Source organism: Myxocyprinus asiaticus, chromosome 8 (assembly GCF_019703515.2).
Source record: "Myxocyprinus asiaticus isolate MX2 ecotype Aquarium Trade chromosome 8, UBuf_Myxa_2, whole genome shotgun sequence".
Taxonomy (NCBI): Eukaryota; Metazoa; Chordata; class Actinopteri; order Cypriniformes; family Catostomidae; genus Myxocyprinus; species Myxocyprinus asiaticus.
The window spans coordinates 19,538,309-19,562,988 of NC_059351.1; the positions used below are offsets into that span (position 1 = coordinate 19,538,309).

Genomic DNA, 24,680 nt, shown 5'->3' on the forward strand with positions numbered 1-24,680 from the left:
CTTAGCTGGTTTTCTGGTTTAGCGGGTCTCCCAGCCTGGTCAGACTGGTCTGTTGGCTGGTTTTAGAGGGGTTTTGATCACTTTTCAGCTGGTCGGTCTGGGAGACCAGCTTAAACCAGCTAAAACCAGCAAACCAGCTTAGGCTAGTCTAGGCTGTTTTTAAGGAAATACTGATGCCCATTGTAAGTGAGACACTAATCATCAAGGTTACTTGATAACAGTTAAGGATAACAGTTACTCAAGGTCTCAAACAATGAGTCATAGGTCATACATTTGATCTACTTTACACTATATTATTGTCTCTTCAAATTCAATACTCTATCTACCAACCTTAATATTAACAAGTGTTTCTTATTATAGGAAAAAAAAAAAGTCATATAGAAATAATCTTTTTCTATGAATAAATGAACAAATTGAATTAAATTATAAACAAAGAAAATTCAGTTCTGTCATTTAAAATAGAGTATCACACCGTATAACTGTGGGTGCGGAGTATGACGATTTATATGATTATTATTTGCAGTATACATTTATTATATCAATATAGATGTAGATATATTTAAAATATAGATATATAATAAGATATAATATATATAATGTTTTATATTATATTAATTCATATATTATGTCAAACTCAAAACCTCTGCCCTAGTACTTTGAGAACCAGTAAAGTAAAAAGACAATTTATTTTTAAGCTGTTTGAGGGAGTAGAGAGTAACGTCTTGCATGAAGATTTGTGAATCGGTTAAGAACAGCATCTTCATCAATGATGTCAACCATTTTCCTTTCATTTGAAAGAATCGCTGAGTTGTTCAGATGAGTTTGGCCCATAGTACTGCGTAGCCATGTGTGGAGGCATCTCAGTGTACTGAAAGATCTCTCACATGTGCAGCTAGTGACTGGTATGGTAAGTGCAACCTGAAGTACCTGTCTTACAGATGGACCAACACAGCTGCATTTTCCCTAACGTTACCGAACAGCCTCTTTTACTTGTTTCTTGCTACCTCTTTTACTTACTCTTGGACACTTTATATTCCACCTTACATAGCTAAATATCTTAAATATGTAAAATATGCATTGCTTAATGTTGTTAAATGTGATCATTATGTTATCATTTTATTTGAAAAACCTTTCACTCCTGCCTTAAGTATGCCTTTCCTCTCCCACCACAAAAAACAAAACCACAAAAAACAATTGCACAGAAACAAATGATAAACTAAATATGAGTGTGATATGACTTCGCCTTCGTGCCACCTGCAAACTAGACTAGTCGAAGTCCTGTCAGTCATGTATTTTTTTTTTTTTTTACGATTTTGTTTCTTTCAAATCAGTTGTTGAAACGAAGCGTTGAAACTGAAAACAACAATAATAATAAAAAAACAATCAAACAGACAATTAGATCCGGGGGTATAGAAAAAACATTTGGGGCTATAGCCCAATAGCTAGGGCCTAGTCACGCCCCTGCTGCCAACTACACAGAAGAAAAGAGATCTGAACAAAACAAAGAACAGAGAACAAAACAAAACAGAACAAAAGAAAACAACAAAACAAAATAGAACAGAAAAAATAAAAATAAAATATATATATATATATATATATATATATATATATATATATATATATATATATATATATATATATATATATATATTTGTAACGGGGTAAATGGAAAGGAGGTGGCGAGAACCGGCTTGACAATATAAATAATAGTTTAATAATAAACTTAAACCAAAAGACACAAAAACACATACACAGGTGTCGGACAGCTGTCCGTAACTCTCTCTCTGTCGCACTGCTGTCTCTGGTCAGCCTTATCCCTCTCGGGCTTAATCAGCCTTGTTAGGGACTGGGTGTGCGGAATCACAACCCGGCCCCACCCTGCCACATTCCTCCCTCATTCTCTCAGGCCGGGGAGCCCCCGGCATGACGTACATCCGCCCCCCCCACCCCCCCACTATTTTTTTTGTGTTTGAATACATTCATAAAATTTTTAAAAATCAAAATCGACCGGTAGAAGTGAAGTGCTTGCCGATACAATCACTGTTAATGCTAGCAATGATTTGTGTGTCAGTAGATAAAAATAATTAATAATACTTACATTATAATTTAACTGAGCGTACATCCAAATTCAGAAGAGAATCACATTTTCTATGCGTATAAAAGGAGCGTATAGTCACTGTCATAGAAATATGCCTTTCATTCATCAAGGACGCAGTTAATGCACATTTTCTATTCTTCTAATTCATTGCATACAGTCCATTTACACTACCAACTTCTTATGAATGCACTGTCTTCATTTATATCGCAGGTGCTTGACAGGGTATAGACTATAATAGGATGCATATGGTGGAAATCCCCAAGAGGAACCTCAGAATTCAACTGAACTTAACTCAGCCCATTTGCGCGTTGCATGGTGATTTTGCCAAACCTACTTGCACCTAGACTTAGCGCATGCTTACACGAAAATAACAAAATTTCATGGCCATGTCCACTGACTTTGTGCTTATGACTTATGGCATAGCACTGCGCTTAATGCTAGTGCTCTTAAAATAGGGCCTCTGTAACAAACAAACAACCAAACAAACTAACTAAACTAAACTTGCGTAATTATGTAACTGGACAAAACAAAACAAAACAAGACAAGGCCATTTGCAACAATACAATCTTCCAACTGGAGACAGCAAAAAACCAAAACCAAAAACCAATTTAAACCAAAACAAAATCAAACATTTAAATAAAATAATAAAAAATAAAAAAATAAATAAAAAAACTAATCTACCAACTACACACAATTTTTTTAAAAACTCAGTTTGTCTTATTGCAGACAGTTATATGAACTTAACAAATCAGATAATACAAATACTTTGTAAAAGTGAAAATTAAAAAATGTAAAAGTATCTAAGTACTAAAACCTCTAGTTTGAGACAGCAAACAAACCTTTTTATTGTCTTTTCAACAATTACAATTCATAAATGTGACACTATTTATGATGTATTAGGCCATACATATATCTCACACTCTTTCAAGCATGTGCTGATGTAAAGTGAGTCAAAACTTAAGAGGAAATTATTTTGTAGTCCATCAAAAAGTTGTTATGATATCTGTCATTGGGTGAAGAATGAAGCAATCACACACATCACGGTGTAAACACAAAAATCTTGAGTCCAGACCAGAGAACGCTCACAGATCCTGACAATATTCACACCTTCATTTTACAGCTTATCGAGCGATTACGAGGATACCAGCAGCGTCAACATGATGTTTATCTTTGAGAAGCTGAATGTCTATTAATGGAGAACGCCTTGAGCACTAACATAGAATGAAATGGTTAAATATGGGATGCCTTGAGTCCACATCAGTACACTGCATATCTTCTTAGGTTTTCATTCATTCACATCTTAGAGAAAACATCACGGAGCATCAAACACAAACTGAGAATCACAGCTGCACGTCATGCAGGACGTTAGATAAACCAAACGTAAATCTTAAGGGCATGAGTAAAACTTCAAAGTGTTAACTTTTTCATAACCTTTAAATGCCATTTCAAGACAGCTCCTTCATTTTTAAACCACTCACAAGTCAATCACTATCAAATCATATGAATCAATACAGACAAGAACAACAGTTTAGAACACTTTTTACATTTTATTTTTTAAAACAAGTTGTAAAGTTGAAAGCAGAAATCAAAGAATGTTGCACATCTCTGCAGAAGTCTTACTTGTTTGAACTGATATTTGTGGACTTAATTGTGACTGTGGATAAATGTGGACTTTTATTTTAAGTAGGTGTGACTCAACACCTCCATCTCATTATTCTAATAAATGAGTTTCATCCATCCAACCATCCATCGATCCATCCATAAAACAATTGCAGGTAACTGTGGTGTCTTCCAGAAAACCGAGTCACCTAGTATTTAATATTCTGAGCAGTGTCTAAAAAAAGGAAATAACTCATTATCATATTTGTTGTCTTGTCTCTAAATTATGCTAATAATAATAATAATAATAATAATACATTATTATAAAAAAAATTAATACAAATAAATTACAATATTTTTTATCCTGTTATACAGTACAAATTCATGCCTTAAAGTAATGAGAATCCTGTGGTAATCACCCTTAAAATTAGGCCATGTCCACTCTAATGCGTTTTCGTACGAAAACACATCTTTTCTCTATGTTTTGGCCTTCTGTCCACAGTGAGATGGTGTTTTTGTCAGTACATTTGATCTTACCCTCATATCTTCTCGCACTCAACTCCCGGATGCAGAGGTCAAGATTTGCTTGCGGCAACTCATTTCGCTTTACCTGGAGACCTGATACCAGACCTGATCCGCCGTTACATCACTTGAACATTTCTGCTTTTATCTGACACGTTCAAGCGCTTGAGAATATCTCCCAGATTTATCTAAGGGTTTATGAGGACACAATGAATATGAATCAGAAAAGTTGCTATTTTCCGAGGGCTTCCAAAGTTTTTTAAAGGCAAGGCAAGGCAAATTTATTTATATAGCATTTTATATACAATGGCAATTCAAAGTGCTTTACATAAAAAAATAAATAATAATAAAAAAAAATACAAGATAAAATACATTTTATAACCAATTAAGAACAATACATAAGAATAATGAGTAATAAAAGTAAAAAAGTAAAAATTATTAAAGTAAATAAAAAATAAAAAGAATACAGAGTTATACGGTTATACAGTGCAATCATTAAGTGCAGCACAGTGCTCAGTGAATAAATGCACAGCTAAACAGATTTTCAGTCTGGACTTAAATGTGGCTACTGTTGGAGCATACCTAACTGAATTTCTAACTGAACTGATCTGAGAGGTCTGTTAGGTTTACTGTATATTCAACAAATATGTGCAATGTATTTAGGTCCTAGGCCACTGAGTGATTTATAAAGAGTAATAGTACTTTAAAATCAATTCTAAATGTAACTGGAAGCCAGTGTAAAGATTTGGTTCAGGTGAGAATCCTGGCAGCGGCATTCTGAATGAGCTGCGGCTGTCTAATGGTCTATTTGGGAAGCCTGGTGAGAAGTCAGTTTCAGTAGTCCACCCTACTGGTAATGAATGCATGAACAAGTTTCTCTAAGTCTTGACTGGATACAAAAAAATCTAATTATCGCTATATTTTTTAGATGAATGCAGGCTGATTTAGTTATTGCTTTGATGTGACTACTGAAACTAAGGTCTGACTCCCAAATGACACCAAGATTCCTTACTTGATTTTTTGTCTTTAGACCCTTGGAGTCAAGGTATGTTTTCACCTTGCGAATTTCGCCTTTGTTGGTAAATACAATAATCTCTGTCTTATCATTGTTTAACTGAAGGAAGTTTTGGCACATCCAACTGTTAATTTGATCAATGCACTGGCACAGAGAGTCTGTTGGGCTGTAGTAATTTGGCAATAGGGCTAGGTAGAGCTGGGTGTCATCTGCATGGTATGCAAATTGGTTCTTTTTCGTAATTTGGCCTAGTGGGAGCATATACATTTTGAACAGGAGCAGTGCAAGAATTGAGCCTTGTGGGACTCAACACATCATGGATGTCCAATCAGATTCATAGTTGCATATGTTCACATAGTAACCCCTCCCTTCTAGATATGACCTGAACCAGCTGAGGACTGTCCCAGAGAGCCCTACCCAGTTTTCTAATCTGTCTAGGGGAATATTGTTGTCAACAGTGACAAAGGCAGCACTGAGATCTAGTAATACCAGCACTGATATTTTGCCTGAATCAGTATTTAGCTGAATATCATTAAGTATCTTTATGAGCCCCGTCCCTGTGCTGAGATGTGGTCAGAAACCAGACTAGAAATTGTCCAAGTTTAACATTTCAAATATCTCATGACCCCATTTAAAAAAAAAAAAAAAAAAAAAAAAAAAAAAAAAAAAGACACGCTTGCACACCGCAATCATTCATACATAACTGCGCATTAAAAGTATGAGCATCATTGGTAATAGAAAAGAACATTCTAGTATGTCCTACTATAAAGATATAATATTTAGAGCTATTGAAATTAACACGTTAAGGCATGCAATTTAATTTGAAACTTTTAACACGTTCATTTGATTTTAGATTTTGAGATTTTATTTAACTCTGTGTGAGTTCTGAACACTGGTTGGAATAGAACATTTTTTGACTGTTGATGGGTAATATCTGGGTAATATTACACCCCAAAGTTAAATTTGTTTTAGAAGATTTTTTGCATTGCAATTTCATCATTTTCATGAACCTTTGCGATGTGTCCGGGCCTCGTCCGGGGTCATTACACTGACACACCAAAAACACACAACAGTGATTTTGTGTCAATGATCAAGTGATGAAGAAAGGACCTTTTAACTGTGTTTGGCTGTAAAAAGCTGCATTCACATGACTCGCTAGAGTGAAGCATCATCGTTTTCCCAGTGCAGTGTTCCGCTTCCATCTTACTGGAAAATTAGGATAAAGTATTATTTACATGTGCAGCGCCAGAGCTAAAAGCAAAACAAGATGTTCTCTGCAAGCGTTTTTATATGAAGTTTAAAATGCTGCATATCATATGAATGTGGCTTCACGATTCCAGCAGCAAAGCAGATAGCCACGTTTAATATTGGGAGGATGAAAGTTTAAGAGATTTAATGCACAATGAATACTCAACCTATGGGAGTTCTTTCAATTAGTCAACCTCCCACTTAAACTTTGGAAAATGTACTTGAATTGTCTTTATATTGTGGAATACTTTGTTTGGAAAATGTTTAAAAAACATTTGTTTTTCTTTTCTAAGAAGAAACTAAATGCATTTTAACAGGAAAATAAGTATATAGATACATTTTTCGAATATAAGTATATAGATAAATCGGAATTTGCGATTAATCGCGATTAACTATGAAAAATCATGCGGTTAATCGCGATGAAATATTTTAATAGACTGAAATCACTTATAATATTACAATTAATTGAAATAAATTAGAATTGGAATATACCAAGGAATATATGTTGAAAACTATCCATTAACATCTCAATAGCAGTTGCTTGACTGCCGACCCTTCACTATGTACTTAAAAGCTGTGACAACAAAGGCAGCTGACACTTGCGATTTGTAAGTTCCCTGCAAAAACATTATTTAGTCAAAATACATACAATATACTACTCTTGAATCTGAACGGTTAATATTCACTGGAGACTACAGTTGCACCATTGGAAATTCCACTGGAAACAGTATACATTCCGGGTGCCTCTAGTGTATGATTTTCAACGCGTTATGCTTTGGGAAGCACTAATCCTAATCTTGCATACTATTTAAAACAAAAAGTGTGCGAATTGTGACACTCTTGAAGAGAAATAAAATTATTGAGTGTTAAATTCAGAAAAAAGAAAAACAGATAATAATGCAGGTGGAAGATGTGAAATTGTGTGGTTTAGTAGCAAGGACATGCATGTACCTGTGATGTCTGGTTTCTGAGGCATGAGGAACTGGAAAAACGTGGGTTCTGACAGGCCTTTTACGTTCCTCGCTGTGATCTCGACGTTGTAGCGTGTGTTCCACTGAAGCGGCTGCAGCAAAGCGAAGTCATTCATGCCTGGAACCAACTTGGTCATCCACTGTTCCTCTTTATCCTGCACAGAGAACATGGAAACATTACCCTGTTGAAAAAAAAAAACAACATAATGTATGCCACCGCCATATGTTGTGTTTTGAATGCAGGGCCACAACACGAGATGCTAATGTTCAAACAAAGCTTTATGACTAGCTTAATTCTCTCATCATTTACTCACCCTCATACCATTCCAAACAAGTATGACTTTCTTTTACGTCCAGGGGCAGTGGTGGCTCAGCGGTTAAGGCTCTGGGTTACTGATCAGAAGGTCAGGGGTTCAGGCCCCAGCACCGCCAAGATGCCACTGTTGGGCCCTTGAGCAAGGCCCTTGACCCTATCTGCTCCAGGGGTGCCATATCATGGCTGACCCTGCACTCTGACCCCAGCTTAGCTGGGATATGTGAAAAAAAGAATTTCACTATATATGTGCAAATGTATAATGTGTGATAAATAAATAAAATTAATTATAAAAATTATAATTATACAATGTAAGTCAATAGGGCAAAAAAAAAAAAATGGAATCGCCTTTGGAGTTTTTTGTGATACTTTTAAAATGATTGTAAACACTAGAAAATTAAAATGCAATGGCTTATTGATGAATAATAATACCGGGATTGAGTAAAGGGCAACTGTACAAAGTTTGAACATCACTGACTTGGACTGTATGGACAAAAACACCACATACATTCTTCAAAATATCTTCATTTGCATTCCGCAGAAGATAGAAATTCATACAGTATGAGTTTGGTATAATGGTGAGTAAATTATGCAAGAATTGTACTTTTTGGGTGAAGTAGTCATTTATAGCCAGAAAGACTTCCATGGTTAATTAGTATTCACAAAAAAAAAAAAAAGAAAAAAAAAAAAAAAACGTCAACCAGCTTCACCAGCTAAGTTTTGCTTGTGAACAACATGGCCATGCATAAACCAGTCTAGACCAGCAAGGGAACTGCATGGTCTTATCAGCTCCAAAACTCTCAGCCTGTAAATGTTTCCAGTGAAGATATAATAAATATTTTTTAAGCAGTTCCAATCATCTTTATCTAATCAGTGTGTATTTTCTGAATATAGTATTACACGTTCATGAATATATAACTAATATTATGAATATAATTGATCCCTTTCGTCAGCATCTGTCAAAAGGGAAGCACGTTTTTTTTTTCTAGTCCACAGCAGAACTCAACACTAGCAGAATCAAATTTACAATCTGCTTCTCTATCAGAGCATTTTAGAAAAGCACTTTTAAGAGATTTCAATTTCCAATATTCTTAAGATTTTAAAAATGGCTGGAATCTGTTACAAATTCAACAACTTCAGTGAAAGTCTCTCAAGCGATTGGTGGAAACATATTTATGCCTTGGTAGATTATACTTTACTTGAATTTACTTTTGTGTGACTTTTAAAGGCAAACTTGGGTTGTTCTCTGTCTAAGAGTAGTAGATGTACATGGAGGTAACCTGTGGCAGACATTTTTCTTTCTCTGTCATTATCATTTTGTTTTGTTTTTTTTAGCATTACAATTATTTTGCATAAAGAAAATGAAACATATCAAGATGGTTTCCATTGTGACATTACTTTCATGACAATTAAGCACATTCCAGGTTTAGCATCTCATAACCGTAATTAAAACAAATACTGCAATACAATGTTTGTGTAGTAATCAGCATGAAGACAGTTCAAATATTGTCATTATGTATAAATACTTAAAATATAATTCAAAACAATACATCATACATTTTCCACATTACAGTAATGATAATGAGATTTCCCTATCTGTCACTCACTTGACGTTGTGTCGATGTAGCGACACTAGGGGTCACTCTTGGGAGCCCGAAAGACCTTTGGTCTTTGATAAAAGGCCAATGAAAATTGGCGAGTGGTATTTGCATGCCACTCCCTGGACATACGGGTATAAAAGGAGCTGGTATGCTACCACTCATTCAGATTTTCTCTTCGGAGCCGAACGGTCATGCTCACTGAGCTGAATTCTCACGACTGTTCATTCACCTCTGCTGGATCTGACGGCGCATTTCAGCGGCTTCTCCCTCCTCTGCACTGGTGCACTGCAGAGAACGCCCCTGGGTGCTTCGTCAGAAAAAAGAGAGTATATTTTCCTGAAAGAGTATATTTCTCTAAAAGAGCGGCACACACGGAATGTCTTTTTAAAGACGCGTCTTCTTAAAGATGCCTTTCCGGCTGTGTGTTATTCCTGGTTGCGGTCGTTACCTCTCAACTTCAGACGGTCACGATCACTGTCTTTCGTGTCTGGGCACGACCCACATGGAGGCAGCGTTCGTGGATGGTTCATGTTCTTACTGCGAGAACATGACCACGGCAATGTTGTGGTCGCGGCTTGCTTTCGTAAGAAATTTGGGGGTGATTTGGGGACGGGAAGACCCCCAAAGATGCGCAGTCAGATCGGTGCTTTCCTTCCTGCAGGAGAGGTTGGAAGGGTGGCTGTCCCCTTCTACCTTGAAGCTGTACATTGCTGCTATAGCAGCACACGACGACACAGTAGATGGTAAGTCCTTAGGGAAGCACGACCTGATCATCAAGTTCCTGAGAGGTGCCAGGAGGCTGAACCCCTCCAGACCGTGCCTCGTTCCCTCATGGGACCTCTCTGTATTTCTTTAGGGTCTACAGAGAGACCCCTTTGAGCCTTTGCAGTCAGCTGAGCTTAAGGCACTCTCCTTGAAGACTGCCCTCCTGACTGCGCTCACTTCCATCAAGAGGGTAGGAGACCTGCAAGCGTTCTCTGTCAGTGAAACGTGCCTGGAGTTCGGTCTGGGCTACTCTCACGTGATCTTGAGACCCCGACCGGGCTATGTGCCCAAGGTTCTCATGACCCATTTTAGGGACCAGGTGGTGAACCTGCGAGCACTGCCCCAGGAGGAGGCAGACCCAGCCCTGTCGTTGCTGTGTCCGGTGCGTGCTTTACGCATCTATTGGATCGCACACAGAGCTTTAGGATCTCTGAGCAGCTCTTTGTCTGCTTTGGTGCACAGCGGAAAGGAAGCGTTGTCTCCAAGCAGAGGATCACCCACTGGCTCATTGACGCCATAGCTATGGTATATCACATCCAGGACGTGCCTCCCCTGGTAGGGCTATGAGCCCATTCTACCAGGGGTGTAGCGACCTCCTGGGCTCTGGCCAGGGGTGCCTCTCTAACAGACATTTGCAGAGCAGTGGGCTGGGCAACACCCAACACCTTTGCAAGGTTCTACAACCTCCGGGTGGAACCGGTTTCGTGCCAGGTAGTGGCACGCAATACAAGTGGATAAGCCCGGGATAGCCGGCCGGGTGTATCGCTTGCACATAGCGCCTTTCTCCTCCTCTGAGCTGAAGATGTGCCATTAATTCCCAGTAGTGTTCACAAACTATGTTCCCTGGTTGACTTCCTCCGAGCCCTGTGGCAGTCGAGTTTTCGGAGAGACTCTCTGCCGGCCCAGTACACGTGCTGACTAAGAGCCCTGTTCTGGGGTAGGTCCTCCGCATATGGTGGTTCCCTGTAAGGTAACCCCATGCGATGTATATCTTCCGCTAATTCGTTTCCCTGTTGGCAAACTATGTCTTCCTTGGGCAGAGCCCCCTCTGCCACAGTCTCCATGTTTATAGTAACTCCTCCCCCATTGGGTAGGATCTACTATGAGACTTCTCAACATGGTCAGCAAGACCATGTGACATATTTTCCACTTAAATATCCCCCCCTCTCTTTGGGCGAGGTGTGGTCTCCGTGGTGTCCTCCCCTTGGGAGGGACACCCCCTGACTAGACCTGGTGGCCCAGTCGGATAATCCCCCTTGTTTTTTAGGGATTGGAAAAAAAGAAGGGGAAAAGAGGCCACGACTGGATTAGCCTGTCTCTATCTTTTGGGTAGTCGACTTGTCCCCAAAGGGCCGTTCTACACTCATAACTATGTAGGGGGAGATTACGTGTCGGCCTGGTGCGCTGGCTATGAGGCACACAGTTGTCTGCCCGTAACACACTGCCAGTTCACGTAACACAGTTTAGCCAGTTGCGGTGTTTTGTATAGGGACCCCTAGTGTCACTACATCGACACAACGTCGAGTGTGTGACAGATAGGGAACGTCCTGGTTACTTGCGTAACCTCCATTCCCTGATGGAGGGAATGAGACATTGTGTCCCTCCTGCCACAACGGTGAACTACCCGCTGAAATGGCCGGACCTTGTCTCGGCTCCTCAGCATAAAACCTGAATGAGTGGTTGCATACCAGGTCCTTTTATACCCGTATGTCCAGGAGAGTGGCATGCAAATACCACTTGCCAATTTTCATTGGCCTTTTATCAAAGACCAGAGGTGTTTCGGACTCCCAAGAGTGACCCCTAGTGTCACTACATCGACACAACGTCTCGTTCCCTCCATCAGGGAACGGAGGTTATGCAAGTAACCAGGACGTTTTGTATTTTTCATGATTTTTTTTTGTTTGTTTTTTTGTTTTTGCATTACAGAATTGAGAACTGGGGGAACATTTTTAAGAAAATGATGACATCGCAATGCAAAACATCTTCTAAAACAAATGTAACTTTGGGGTGTAATATTACCCAGATATGTTTTTAACAGTCAAAAACATATAGCTTTGTAAAGGTTTAATTGTGAGCATGTTTATATCAAATATGTGTATTGTGTGAGACAAACACTCGGGTCGAGTCTTTCCATTCTTTATAGCCATGACAGAGATGAAAATTTGGGCAGAATGACCCCCTGCAGTTCCTCTGTGGAAAATGGAAGAAGTTCAAAGTGTTCCACCACTCTTTAAAGAATCCTTTCTCTTTAAGCAAAAGAGGTTGCAGCATGTGCGCTTTCTCACCCCACACACACTCACTGTACAATTCTCCCCGAAAACATCACAGATTCAGCCACCCACACTACTCGAGGTAGCTGGAATCCACTGACCCTGTCGGATAAACTGACCAGCACTCCAAAATCATCACAAATGGTCTCTGGGAAAAGTCTGATTTCACACTTGTTTGAGTCTGGACTGAGTCCAAATGCTCCCCAGTCTATTACAATATGAAGACCATAAAAATATGGTCTCGAGACGAGTACGAGACCGAGTCTGGTCTCGACTGCTACAACTCTGGTAGTTGGCCAGAAAGAGGAAACTTAATATAGAAGACCACTATAGCACCCCTTATGGCTACAAGGAGAATACAGTACAACATACGTACTTGCGTTGCATCATGAGTTGTGCTCTGATACATTTCGAAAGGAAAGATGGAGGAAACCGAGCTTGTGTAGCTGGACGTATTTGTGTTCATGTACTTTTGTAGAGTTTTGGACCGTAGGTGGTCAACCAATACGCACTATATAGAATACCACTCATAAACTGCTGTAAAGGGATAGTTCACCCAAAAATAAAGGTACTTCGATTTTGATCTGTTTCTAACCCACACCTATTAAATTGCTTCTGAAGATATGGATTTAACCTCTGGAGTCTTATGGATTACTTCTATGTTTCCTTTATGTGATTTTTGGAGCTACAAATGTCTGATCACTACTCATTTGCATGCATTTGCATTACATGGACTAACAGAGCTGAAATATTCTTTTAAAAATCTTTGTTTGTGTTCTGCTGAAGAAAGAAAGTCATACACATCTGGGATGGCATGAGGGTGAATTAATGATGAGAGAATTTTCACTTTTGGGTGAACTATCCCTTTAAGGCTAGAGTATAATTAGTTTTTCTGCATGCTGTTCCATCTCCCACCTGCTCGACTGCTCAGCCTTTCAAAGTATACTCTTGTGATCGAGACCCTGCACGGTGTTAATTCAATAACCACTCCGACTGATTCAGTGAGTGAATGAACAACTTCTTATTTGTGAGTCATTAAAAAATCATTTGTTTGTGAAACGGACTATTTTGTTTGTGAATTGGACTATGCTGAATATCAGTGCAAGAAACACAGTCAGAATATTTTGGCATTCAAGAATCACTAATGGAACTGAACATCTTGGAAATCATCATAAAATTTTTTTATTAAAAACAATTCAGAACCAAATCTCAATTCCTAACCGCACTTATAGTTCACGTATTACAAAAAAAAAAAAAAAAAAAAAAACTTGTAGTAACCCGAGTGGTCAGGGGCATAACGCTGATACTTCATGGTTCGACCCTTATGGAGTTCAAACATACGACATTTTGGTTACCAACCCTGAGCTTTTAACCAGTCAGCCACACTACCCATGTTCTTTAATCAATGGTTGTTTGAGGTGGCAGTTGTGACCGCCATTGTTTTATTCATGTCGGAGTACCTACCGTTTTGTATTTGACAATGTACTCTACAATCGGCATTCCTCCATCATCCTGTTTGATGAGTCCCAGTCTGTAGGCCTTCCCGATCCCCCTCTGTCCGTGCACTGTAGGTGGGCTCGGCTCACCTGGAGGAGAAAGATAAATCAGGCCATAAAAACGTCCAAATGGAGCTTCCTCCAGAAGAAAATGATGGGACAGCTACTTTAAACTATTAAGTTTTTTATAAACTACATGAAGACGCATTATAATGATGAAGGACCCATTTTATCTCTCACATTTAAAGTCTTATTAAAGTAACGTTTACTGCAGGGGCTGGTACATTCACTTCATATTAGTCTCTGCTGATACAATTACATATGCCACAGCTAAAAGCACTACGCCAATGAATAAAAGGAGCACACGAGTTCAAATACGTCAATCTGACAGTGAAGAGTTATGAAAGGAGAATAGAGCACAACAGAGCCCGCACAATTGGTTTCAAAAGTATTTTTCCCATACATTTTTTCCCAAAGGGATTTCATAAAATCCTTCATAAAAAAAGTTGATGAACCAAACCAACCAGGTCCGAGGTGAATCACTCCATTACAAACTTTGATTTGAAGCAAAAAATATTTGAAAAATCAGACAAAAATGAAGTTCAAATAATGCGGACTAATGGCTTCAACAGAAGCATATACCATTGATTAAGTCTATCTTTAAAAGTTTATAAGTTATCGTTAATAATCAATTCCCCTATTGAGAAAATGAATGTGACTATTACTTCTGGAACCAGATTGTTGCGCTCTATAGTAATGCTAAGAACATACAGGAAACAGATAATTGCAGAGGGGGAAGTACTCACGTATGGGTAGCGTCTGGAATGTTTCCGTGTGGCTGAATTCTCCCTGTCCCTTTCCATTGATGGCCGCGACTCGCACCTCATACGTCGTATTGGGCTCCAGGTTAGCCAGAACGACTGTGGCTAAGATGGACATTTAGACAGAAAGAACTAAAAAATAATATAGCCTAAAGAAGTTTATTCTTGATTTTGATTTGGTTTTCAAAGTTCTGTTGCTCATATCACTACACACTCTTTACAATTTAGCAATAAAATAATTTCAACTCAGTATACATCACGTTTTCAAGTCCATGTATTTATTTGTTTGGAAACTATTGGTGTAAAAAATGGGATAATGGGCAGCCAGCTGATCAATATTGCAAATTATTACATGGCTGTCTGGAACACTTGATTCTGATTGGTCAGCTGCACCATCCAGTGGCCAAATACTTCTGAATAATGACCACACCTCTGGGGATAAAGTGATAGTTCACTGGTAATCCGGTATTGTGGTCTTTCCAACTTCTCGTTTCACTCTGCGATCTCTACAAATAGGCTAATAAAATAATTTCAAATCAAATCAATATTTCATGTCCATTTATTAATTTGGCAAGTAGTCAAGTAATAAGTGGGATAATGAGCAGTCAGACAGTAATTTTCACAATATAAACACCTCACAGAACTCTGACGCACACCAGAGGTTGAATTCAACTTTTTCTGAAGACTCTGCTGTCTCTTTCTTCAAACATAATAAATTCATTTAAACTCAAATCAATATTTCATGTCAATTTATTATTATTATTTTGTCTTGTAAAAAGTGGGATAATGAGCAGTCGGATGGAGGTTTTTGCAATATAAACACAAACTGAAGGCAAAATTCAGCTGTTTCAGGAGACTCTGTGGTCTCTTTCTTCTCACACAGTAACCTAATTTCAACACAACTTAATATGTCATGTCTATTTAATTATTTATTTGGTAAGCAGCCATGCAATAAATAGGATAATCTACAGTCAGCCGGTCATTACTGCAAAATAAACCCTTTCATTTTGATTCAAAATTATAGTTTGTTTAGCGATAATGACTGTCTGACTGTATAATTATAATGAACTATATGTAAGGAATAATCTAAAGTGTGATATAGGGATATATCATGGTATAATGATAATAGCCGTGGCCTACTGTTAGTAATATTAATAATATTTCAGCTTTAGTAATAGGCTAAATTTAATACTAGGAAGGTAGAGTATAGGGGAGAGTGGGGCTAGTTGTAACACACATGGTTTAAACGTTTCCACACACACTGGTAAGACGAAACTTCATTTGTTTACTTTAAAAATTGTGGTAACACTGCATTACAATGTGCCCCAATTAGAACAAACTATATTCAATTCCATGCAGTCCAGGGCAGGGGGTTATCATTTTCCTTTTTTCCAGGTAGATGGCGAAAAATGTATACGCTGTATTCATGAAACAAGACCACATATTTGTACCAGACATGTGTAAAATTAATGTGAAAAAAGAAAAATACTTTGAACCACAAGTACATAAAAAAAATAAATAAATAAATAAATAAAAAAAAAACGTAAGAAAACCAAAAAGTGTTAGTTTGTGCCCCTCTCTCCCCTATATACAGTGTATATATACAGTATACACACTGGCGGGCAAAAGTTTGGAATAATGTACAGATTTTGCTCTTATGGAAAGAAATTGGTACTTTTATTCAACAAAGTGGCATTAAACTAATCACAATGTATAGTCAGGACATTAATAACGTGAAAAATTACTATTACAATTTGAAAAATTTTAACTACTTAAACTACTTCAAAGAGTTCTCATTAAAAAATCCTCCACGTGCAGTAATGACAGCTTTGCAGATCCTTGGCATTCTAGCTGTCCATTTGTCCAGATACTCAGGTGTCACTACTTGCCATAGATGTGGCTGTCTTGTCGGGCACTTCTCACGCACCTTACAGTCTAGCTGATCCCACAAAAGCTCAATGGGGTTAAGATCCATAACACTCTTTTCCAATTATCTGTTGTCCAATATCTGTGTTTCTTTGCCCACTCTAACATTTTCTGTTTGTTTTTCTGTGCCTTTTTCTTTGCAATTATTCCCATAAGGCCTGCATCCCCGAGTCTTCTCTTTACTGTTGTACATGAAACTGGTGTTGAGTGGGTAGAATTCAATGAAGCTGTCAGCTGAGGTCATGTGAGGCATCTATTTCTCAAACTAGTGACTCAGATGTACTTATCCTCTTGTTTAGTTGCACATCTGGCCTTCCACATCTCTTTCTGTCCTTGTTAGAGCCAGTTGTCCTTTGTCTTTGAAGACTGTATTGTACACCTTTATGAAATCTTCAGTGTTTTTTGCCAATTTCAAGAATTGTTTAGCCTTCATTCCTCAAAACAATGATTGACTGACTAGTTTCTAGAGAAAGCTGTTTCTTTTTTGCCATTTTTGACCTAATATTGACCTTAAGACATGCCAGTCTATTGCATTCTGTGGCAACTCAAAAACAAACACAAAGACAATGGTAAGCTTCATTTAACAAACCAAATAGCTTTCAACTGTGTTTGAAATAATGGCAAGTGATTTTCTAGTACCAAATTAGCAATTTAGCATGATTACTCAAGGATAAGGTGTTGGAGTGATGGCTGCTAGAAATGGGGCCTGCCTAGATTTGATCAAAAATTGCTTTTTTCAAATAGTGATGATGCTGTTTTTAACATCAGTAATGTCCTGACTACACTTTGTAATCAGTTGAATGCCACTTTGGGGAATTAAAGTACCAAATTCCTTCCGAAACAGCAAAATCTGCACATTATTCCAAACTTTTGACCACCAGTGTACATACATACGGTATACCTGAGTTGTCAGTAATTACTTGTTATATCTTTGCTTGTTTGTTGCCACTGTAACTTTGATCATATAGTTTTAATAAATCAACAGCTGCACGTCTAATTAGAGTGCCATTTACTGGACACATAGCCCAAAGCTTATATCCAAGCATTTTCTATGCACAATTTCAGGAAAAATCTGAGGAATTCTGTAGAATTCTATACTTGTTTTTTTTTTTTTTTTTTGGCAGGTCATGAGATATGTTACCCATACGGCCATAGCCAAGTATTAACAGCAGACTACTCAACACTTATCAATAGGCTGTAATTATGTGCACAATCAGAGTAATATCCAGCATGGAATATTTAATATTCTAATATCACAGTGTTATTGCAACAAATCTAAGACCTTGGCCAATGTAAATGATTGTCTTTATTAATTTACATGAGAAAGCACTAATACAATTAAAAACACTCTGACTGCGGTTATTGTACTTAGTAATTTGCCGTCACAGAACATTGGCCTCTTAATTAAAAATCCACAAAGAATATGTAGATATAACTGAAGTAATTACAGTCCATATTAGAGTTTATCCAGTAGCCGACCAGAGATTATGTTTTCAAGGAGAGCTTTTCTTGAATTTTCACCCGTTTAAGTTATCCGGTCTTGAACTCTTAAAACTGCGATTCAGCGTTTAGGCATATAACGACCCATGCTTGAAGGCACCTATTTGTTATTTGCTTTTCATGTTACGTTTACCTAGATGAACATTATTTAAAAGCTTTGTTAAATGTCTTGGGTAATGAGCTCTAAATGCACAGAATGAAATCATTGTAAGACTATTTCTAAGACAAAAGTGAAAGTAGCTTAATGGACAAATGGCCCAAATTCATTATCACTAGTGCTGCTTTATGATGTGAAAATGTGCTTTGTTGCACCAAACGTAATGAAAATGTTTCTTAACACATCATAAATCCTGCAAAAACTGCTTGTTTCAAGAAGTGATAATGGATTTTGGGGAAGAAAAAAAAAACGTTAGCAAAAACATGCTCTGTTTTTAGTCTAAATGTTTTTCAATTTTGCTCTCTGGAAAGACAAATCACAAAAGAGATGTCTTGAAAATTGCAAGTGTTTCTCTTAGACAGCAATGAGAAACATTTATAATTTTATTACTATTACTAGTATACTCGTTTTGTTTTCCAGAGGGAACTTTTCTTCAGTTAAAGTATCAACTTGCTCTCCATTTTATCTCATTGTTGTCTTGGAGAAACAACTGAGATATTAAAGTGATCTCTTTATTTTCTTACAGCATGTCAACAATTTCACATTCAATATTTTGCTCACTCTGAACTCCATGTGATCTCACTGTCCTCCAATCCAGAGAGCTTGTGTCTTTGTAATTGATGATGTAATAGCTGATGGGAACGCCTCCGTGCGAGTCGGGTTTCATGAAGGTAACGGTGGCGAGACGCTGGGAGACGGTGGTGAGCCTCACTGAGTACGGGTTCGAAGGAACATCTGGAACACAAAAGACAATGGAAACAAACATGATGATTTAACGAATATCTGTGTTACACAGTGATGAATGAAAAGATATCAACCACGATTTTTAACTTCTTGACTCATTATTTGATCAGAATACCAAAAGTTGACATTTTTCACAAAACTGGTAACAGAAAATGCAAAATAAACACCTTTATTTCTTTTATAACTGGATGCCACTTTCTGAAATAAACATGCAACATGATGAGGTCAAGTGACAAAAATGTAGCATACTATTATTGAAACATTCATTGATATACTGCATAGCATACTATTTGCTTTTAAATAAAACCAGTCTACAGATATCAGTATGCTAGAATTCCATTCCAAATGGCCTATGCCTTTATATCTCAGCTGTTTGGAGTCATTGTATATTTATTGTACTTTGTAGTGTGTGTGTGTGACTGACAGTTAGTTATATAAATTTTGCATATATATATATATATATATATATATATATATATATACAGGGTTGAGAAGGTTACTTTTAAAAAGTATTCCGCTACAGATTATAGAATTCATGCTGTAACAGTAACAGTCTAAATACATTGGATTACTTCTTCAGTACTGGCAAATTTTTCACTTGTTTTGACTATAAACAAGTAAATAAAGTAAGTATATACTTAAACTTAAATATATCTTGCTTTAAGGATTTTTTAAAATATTTTTAGAGAAAAACAATATTTAAATTCTCATTAAGAATAAGATTTTTGCAGTACATCTTTGCTCTAATATCAAAGGTCTTACTAGAGAAAAAATGTTATGCTCCAACATGCATTTTCATCATAAATATATTGGTTGTAGCTTTCTATACGATGTTAAAAGCAACATTGGTTAGCATTTCTTGTAAAAATACCCTAACCTCATAAAAAACATTGACAAGGTGTGTAATTGTATATTTATTGGATTTATATTTAATCTGTCAAAGTGTTTCTAAGTGTTTTCTTGTTAAGCTGTAGAAACGTGATGTAGCTCCTCTATTAAGCTCCCAAGGGAAAATTCCTCAATGACGTGATATCTACCTTTTCACTCACAACAGTATGAACTTGTATGAATGTAACACATCTTAGTGTTTCACTGCTGTTCAAAAGCTCTTCAGATTGCATCGTTTATATGGATAAATGTTTTCCAACTGAATAGTCTAAACATTAATTGAAACAAATGACAATAAAATGCAAAGTAATCTCTTAAGTAAGTATTCTGATTACCAATGATTTAAATTGTAACTGTAGTGGAATAAAGTTACTAATATTTTGTATTTTAAATATGTAATCCTGTTACATGCATTCCGTTACTCCCCAACCCTGTGTATATACACTACCGGTCAAAAGTTTTGAAACACTTACTAATTGTTTTTTATTTTTTATTTTTTACATTTTAGAATAATAGTTAAATCATCAAAACTATGGAATAACATAAATGGAACTATGGGAATTATGTTGTGACTAAACAAAATCCAAAATAAATCAAAACTGTGTTATATTTTAGCATATTCAAAGTAGTCACCCTTTGCCTAGAATTTTCAGACATGGACTCTTGACATTTTCTCAACCAACTCTTGAGGTATCACCCTGGGATGCTTTTTAAACAGTAATGAAGGAGTTCCCATCTATATGTTGGGCACTTATTGGCTGCTTTATTATTTGGTCCAAGTCATCCATTTCAAAAACTTTTTTTTTTAATGACATTTTAGTTTTATAATGAAATAAATTAATATGGTGGCACAATTATATTTTTGTCTACAAAATTAATTTCAAATATTTATGCATACGCCTTCAGATCAAAAGATTCTTAAGATCATGAGAAACATTTCAGTCAATTGTTTTGACTGGTAGTGTGTGTGTGTGTGTGTGTGTGTGTGTGTGTGTGTGTGTGTGTGTGTGTATATATATATATATATATATATATATATATATATATATATATATATATATATATATATATATATATAAAATAAAGAAGCCAACAGATTTTCATCCTGTGATAATGACACACTATCAGATAAACTGATGACAGTAAGAACACAGTATAAATCATCATTTTCGCTGTTGTTGCTGTGAGCGACAAGAGTTAACAGCAGTTCATTGTCATCGTTCAACAGGAAACAGTCTAGAGTTTATTTTCCTGTTGAGTCACACCTACCATGAGGCTTATTTGTCATGATAACAGTGAAAGAGAATGCTGCTTTAAGGCTGTCTATTTTTTATGTTTTTATGTTAGTAGTCTATGTGTGTGTTTTAGTTCACACAGTAATATTCTCTAGGACTCAATGAAGTGAACTGGATCTCTAAATGGCATATTAAACAGCTCTGGTGTAAATGAAGATTGTACTCTGGTATATTAGTGGGGTGGGCCTCAATAGTCTTTTGACCAGCTTTGGGGTATCTCAGACCACCCCTTTAGCACCACCAGCAATTAAAAGTTTTGTTTTTAAATTTTGAACCTTTTGGCCTAGAAGAATCATTATTTGTCATCTCATGCCATGCTGTGTGAAACTCTTATTCTCTTTGTATGTTATATAATGTGTAAGATATCATAAAATTTATTGTTGACCTTTTTTTTGCTACTTCTCCTATAATTCTTGTCTAATTTTCCTCAAATGTATCTAAAATGATCTTCAGACCTAGCTGACACAACAGTTATAAAAAGGATTTGAAAACTGGGGATGTTAGCCATATCTCAGCAACGCTTGCCAAGTTTGGTGACAGCGCTGCCTACCACCCAGATAGCACACATACTTCCCTGAAATGTCTGTTTGAGCATTTTGATCTGGAAAGCATCACATTCTAATTAACATCTGCTAAACATCTTAAAAAGATCAGATTTACAAATATTCTAAATAATAAACGTATCAAAGACATCTTAGTTCATGTCCACACTAATAAGTTTTTGTTTGAAAACACATATTTTTCTCTACGTTTCGTCCTTTCGTCCACACTGAGACACCGAAAACTGAGCTTTTCGAAAACGCTCTCCAAGTGGATTGATTTTTTAAATGCCATCTTCGCATTGTAGTGTGGACTGGGAAAATGAATATAGCTGAAAATGATGACATATTTGTAGTCATGTGACGCAGTCATGTGATCCATTCAACCAAAACAATCAAGATTATGGCCCGTGTTATAGTAGCGCTATTGTGCCTGCTATCCACGTTGATAGCGTTGTTAAAGATAAATGTTACTTTGTACAACCTTCACATTGTATTCCTTCAAAGGTGATGAGAATTTTACTCGGAATTGGTGTCTGGCGACGGAACACGAGGACAGTTGTGTTTCAGACCATAGATGGAATGGGATTTTTTACATGCACAGAAAGTGGACTTTTGGACAATGCTTTAAAACGGCAATGTGGATGGAGAGTGTTTCAAAAACGAACACGCTGTTTTCATATGTATCCGGATTAATGTAGACGTTGTGACATCCGAGAGGAAATGCCTTATAGATGTATTGCAGATGAGCAAACAACCTAAAGAAATGTCTTCCAGATGTAAACACATACATCAAATAGATGTCTGGGTGATGTACGTGCGCTATCAGGGTGGTAAAGAAATCCTCAAAATGGACTTTTCTGCTTATAATTGTTTAATAAATTGTTCAAAAAAATCATGATTTGGATTCTTTGGGTCACAAGGATTACAATAATACATGAGCAGACCACCACTGTGAATTTTATTGTAAGTGACTATAGTTTTAAAATGCTCTGTCACCCAGCCTAGTCTTAAAGTTGTACTTCTGTATTACTTGAACTCTTTGCATTGGCTAAATAAATATTGGCTTATTTTATTTACAACATTTGATGCACATTTCTGGTGTTATGATTGCATAATTCATTATGTGTTCATTATTCCAAAGAGGAAAAATAAGTTTGTCTTGGTAATCTTTCATCAAAAGCATTTTCAAAATGCACTCCGTTAACAGACAGTTTGGAAAACAATGATCTTAGGAAATTGAAAACATTGAAATTAGTTTTCATATGATAACCGAACCTCGTCTTGAACCAAAATCCCTTTGATATTCTATGATGAGGTGATTTCAAGAAACTCTTTATGGTCTAAAATCTCTGTAAACACTCTTAAACATTCAGTGGAAAATATGTATACATCGGACTTGGACTGAGATAAGTTTAGTATCTCCTCTTGAGATTATTGAGGGTAAACACACACCTGCCTGAGCTAATATAAACTCCTGGTATCGAGCGCCGATGTTGTTTCGTGCTGTGCAGTTGTAGCGTCCAAAATCCCTTTCAGTCATTGGAGTGACCTGAGGATAAACAGAATGGAATATGAGGAGAATGAAAAAAATGAAAAAACAGGGACAAGAGCATTCAGTGTAATTTTACAACAATGAAACCTCCATCCTTCAAAAACTGAGGTAATTTTATTTCAGAGGTAGGTAGCAGGTTATTGTGTGGGTTAAATAATATTCAACCAATTAAAAGAGGTCCCAATGTGTCTTTCAATGCATTCACATGGATAAAAGTAATGTGTAATTTAAACAAAATACTAAATCTACTGTATAGCATTGTAACGTTACTGCACCTCCAGGATCGATCGTCCATCCGCAGTATGAATGTGTATGTTACTGGTCCCTGGACTGGAGATGGTGAAGCGGTCTCGTCTCCACAGCATGGTCGCTGGAGGGTTGGACTTCACGTCACAGCTGATATTCACTGGATTTCCCTCCCATGAGTAGAAGATGGTTTGGATATTCTGGAACTTTGGTGCGTCTGGTAAAAGAGAATCAGTAAAAGTGAGTCAAAGTTATTCAGCAAAAACCCTTCTGGAAAAACTAGGTCAGATAGACAAACTGCTCTTTGTAATAATATGTCACATAATCAGTGTTGGGGAGTAACGGAATACATGCAATGGGATTACGTATTTAAAATACAACATTTGTAACTGTATTCTACTGCAGTTACAATTTAAATAGATGGTAATCAGAATACAGTTACATTCAAAAATATTTTTTTATTATTGAAGAGATTAATTTGCATTTAATTTTCATTTGTTTCATTTAATATTTTGTCTATTCAGTTAAAAAAACATTTATCCATATACAGTAAATGCGATCTGAGAAGTGTTTGAACAGTGGTAAAACATTTTCTGAAGTGGTGTGTTACATTTATATGAGCAGACAGAGGGTGTTTTTACACTTTTATGGGTGAAAAGGTGGATATGCCTCAATAAGGAACTTCCCCTTGGAGTTTCTACAGGCCTTTTACAGATGCTGGACCAAAGACAGAGGTCACTTTTGGGACACTATTTAGAAATTTCTTTTGTTGTCTAATATTTTACATTTTTCGGCACCACTAAGATAGGTGCGTTTCATTTTCCTCTCACAAGTAAGGTCCTTGCTAGCTGCTGTATTGGACAGCCAGGTCAAGTTCAGTGACTGCTCAGATGTTAGTCGAGTGCCTACTAGTGGTTGAAGCTGTGTATCATCTTTGAATGAAGTAATCACAGCTCACCAGTCAGCCGCCACGAAAACAATATATATATATATATATATATATATATATATATATATATATATATATATATATATATATATACAGTATATAATTTTAAGTGGGTGAATTATTCAATTCTGGCATGTCAGTTGGGGGCCCTTTGGAGGGCGT

General features: G+C 36.9%; 1 protein-coding gene across 2 annotated transcripts in view; it reads right to left on the reverse strand.

Moving 5' to 3' along the window:
• Nucleotides 1–24,680, reverse strand: part of LOC127445340 (neural cell adhesion molecule 2-like) — a 326,408-nt gene that overhangs the window by 15,684 nt on the left and 286,044 nt on the right. For both annotated transcript variants that reach the window (XM_051705349.1, XM_051705348.1), the window contains exons 10-15: nucleotides 23,599–23,786; nucleotides 23,224–23,320; nucleotides 18,864–19,037; nucleotides 14,705–14,824; nucleotides 13,867–13,988; nucleotides 7,434–7,608 (exon numbers count right to left, since the gene is read on the reverse strand). In XM_051705349.1, the coding sequence (XP_051561309.1) occupies nucleotides 7,434–7,608; nucleotides 13,867–13,988; nucleotides 14,705–14,824; nucleotides 18,864–19,037; nucleotides 23,224–23,320; nucleotides 23,599–23,786 (876 nt within the window). The remainder of the gene's footprint in view (nucleotides 1–7,433; nucleotides 7,609–13,866; nucleotides 13,989–14,704; nucleotides 14,825–18,863; nucleotides 19,038–23,223; nucleotides 23,321–23,598; nucleotides 23,787–24,680) is intronic.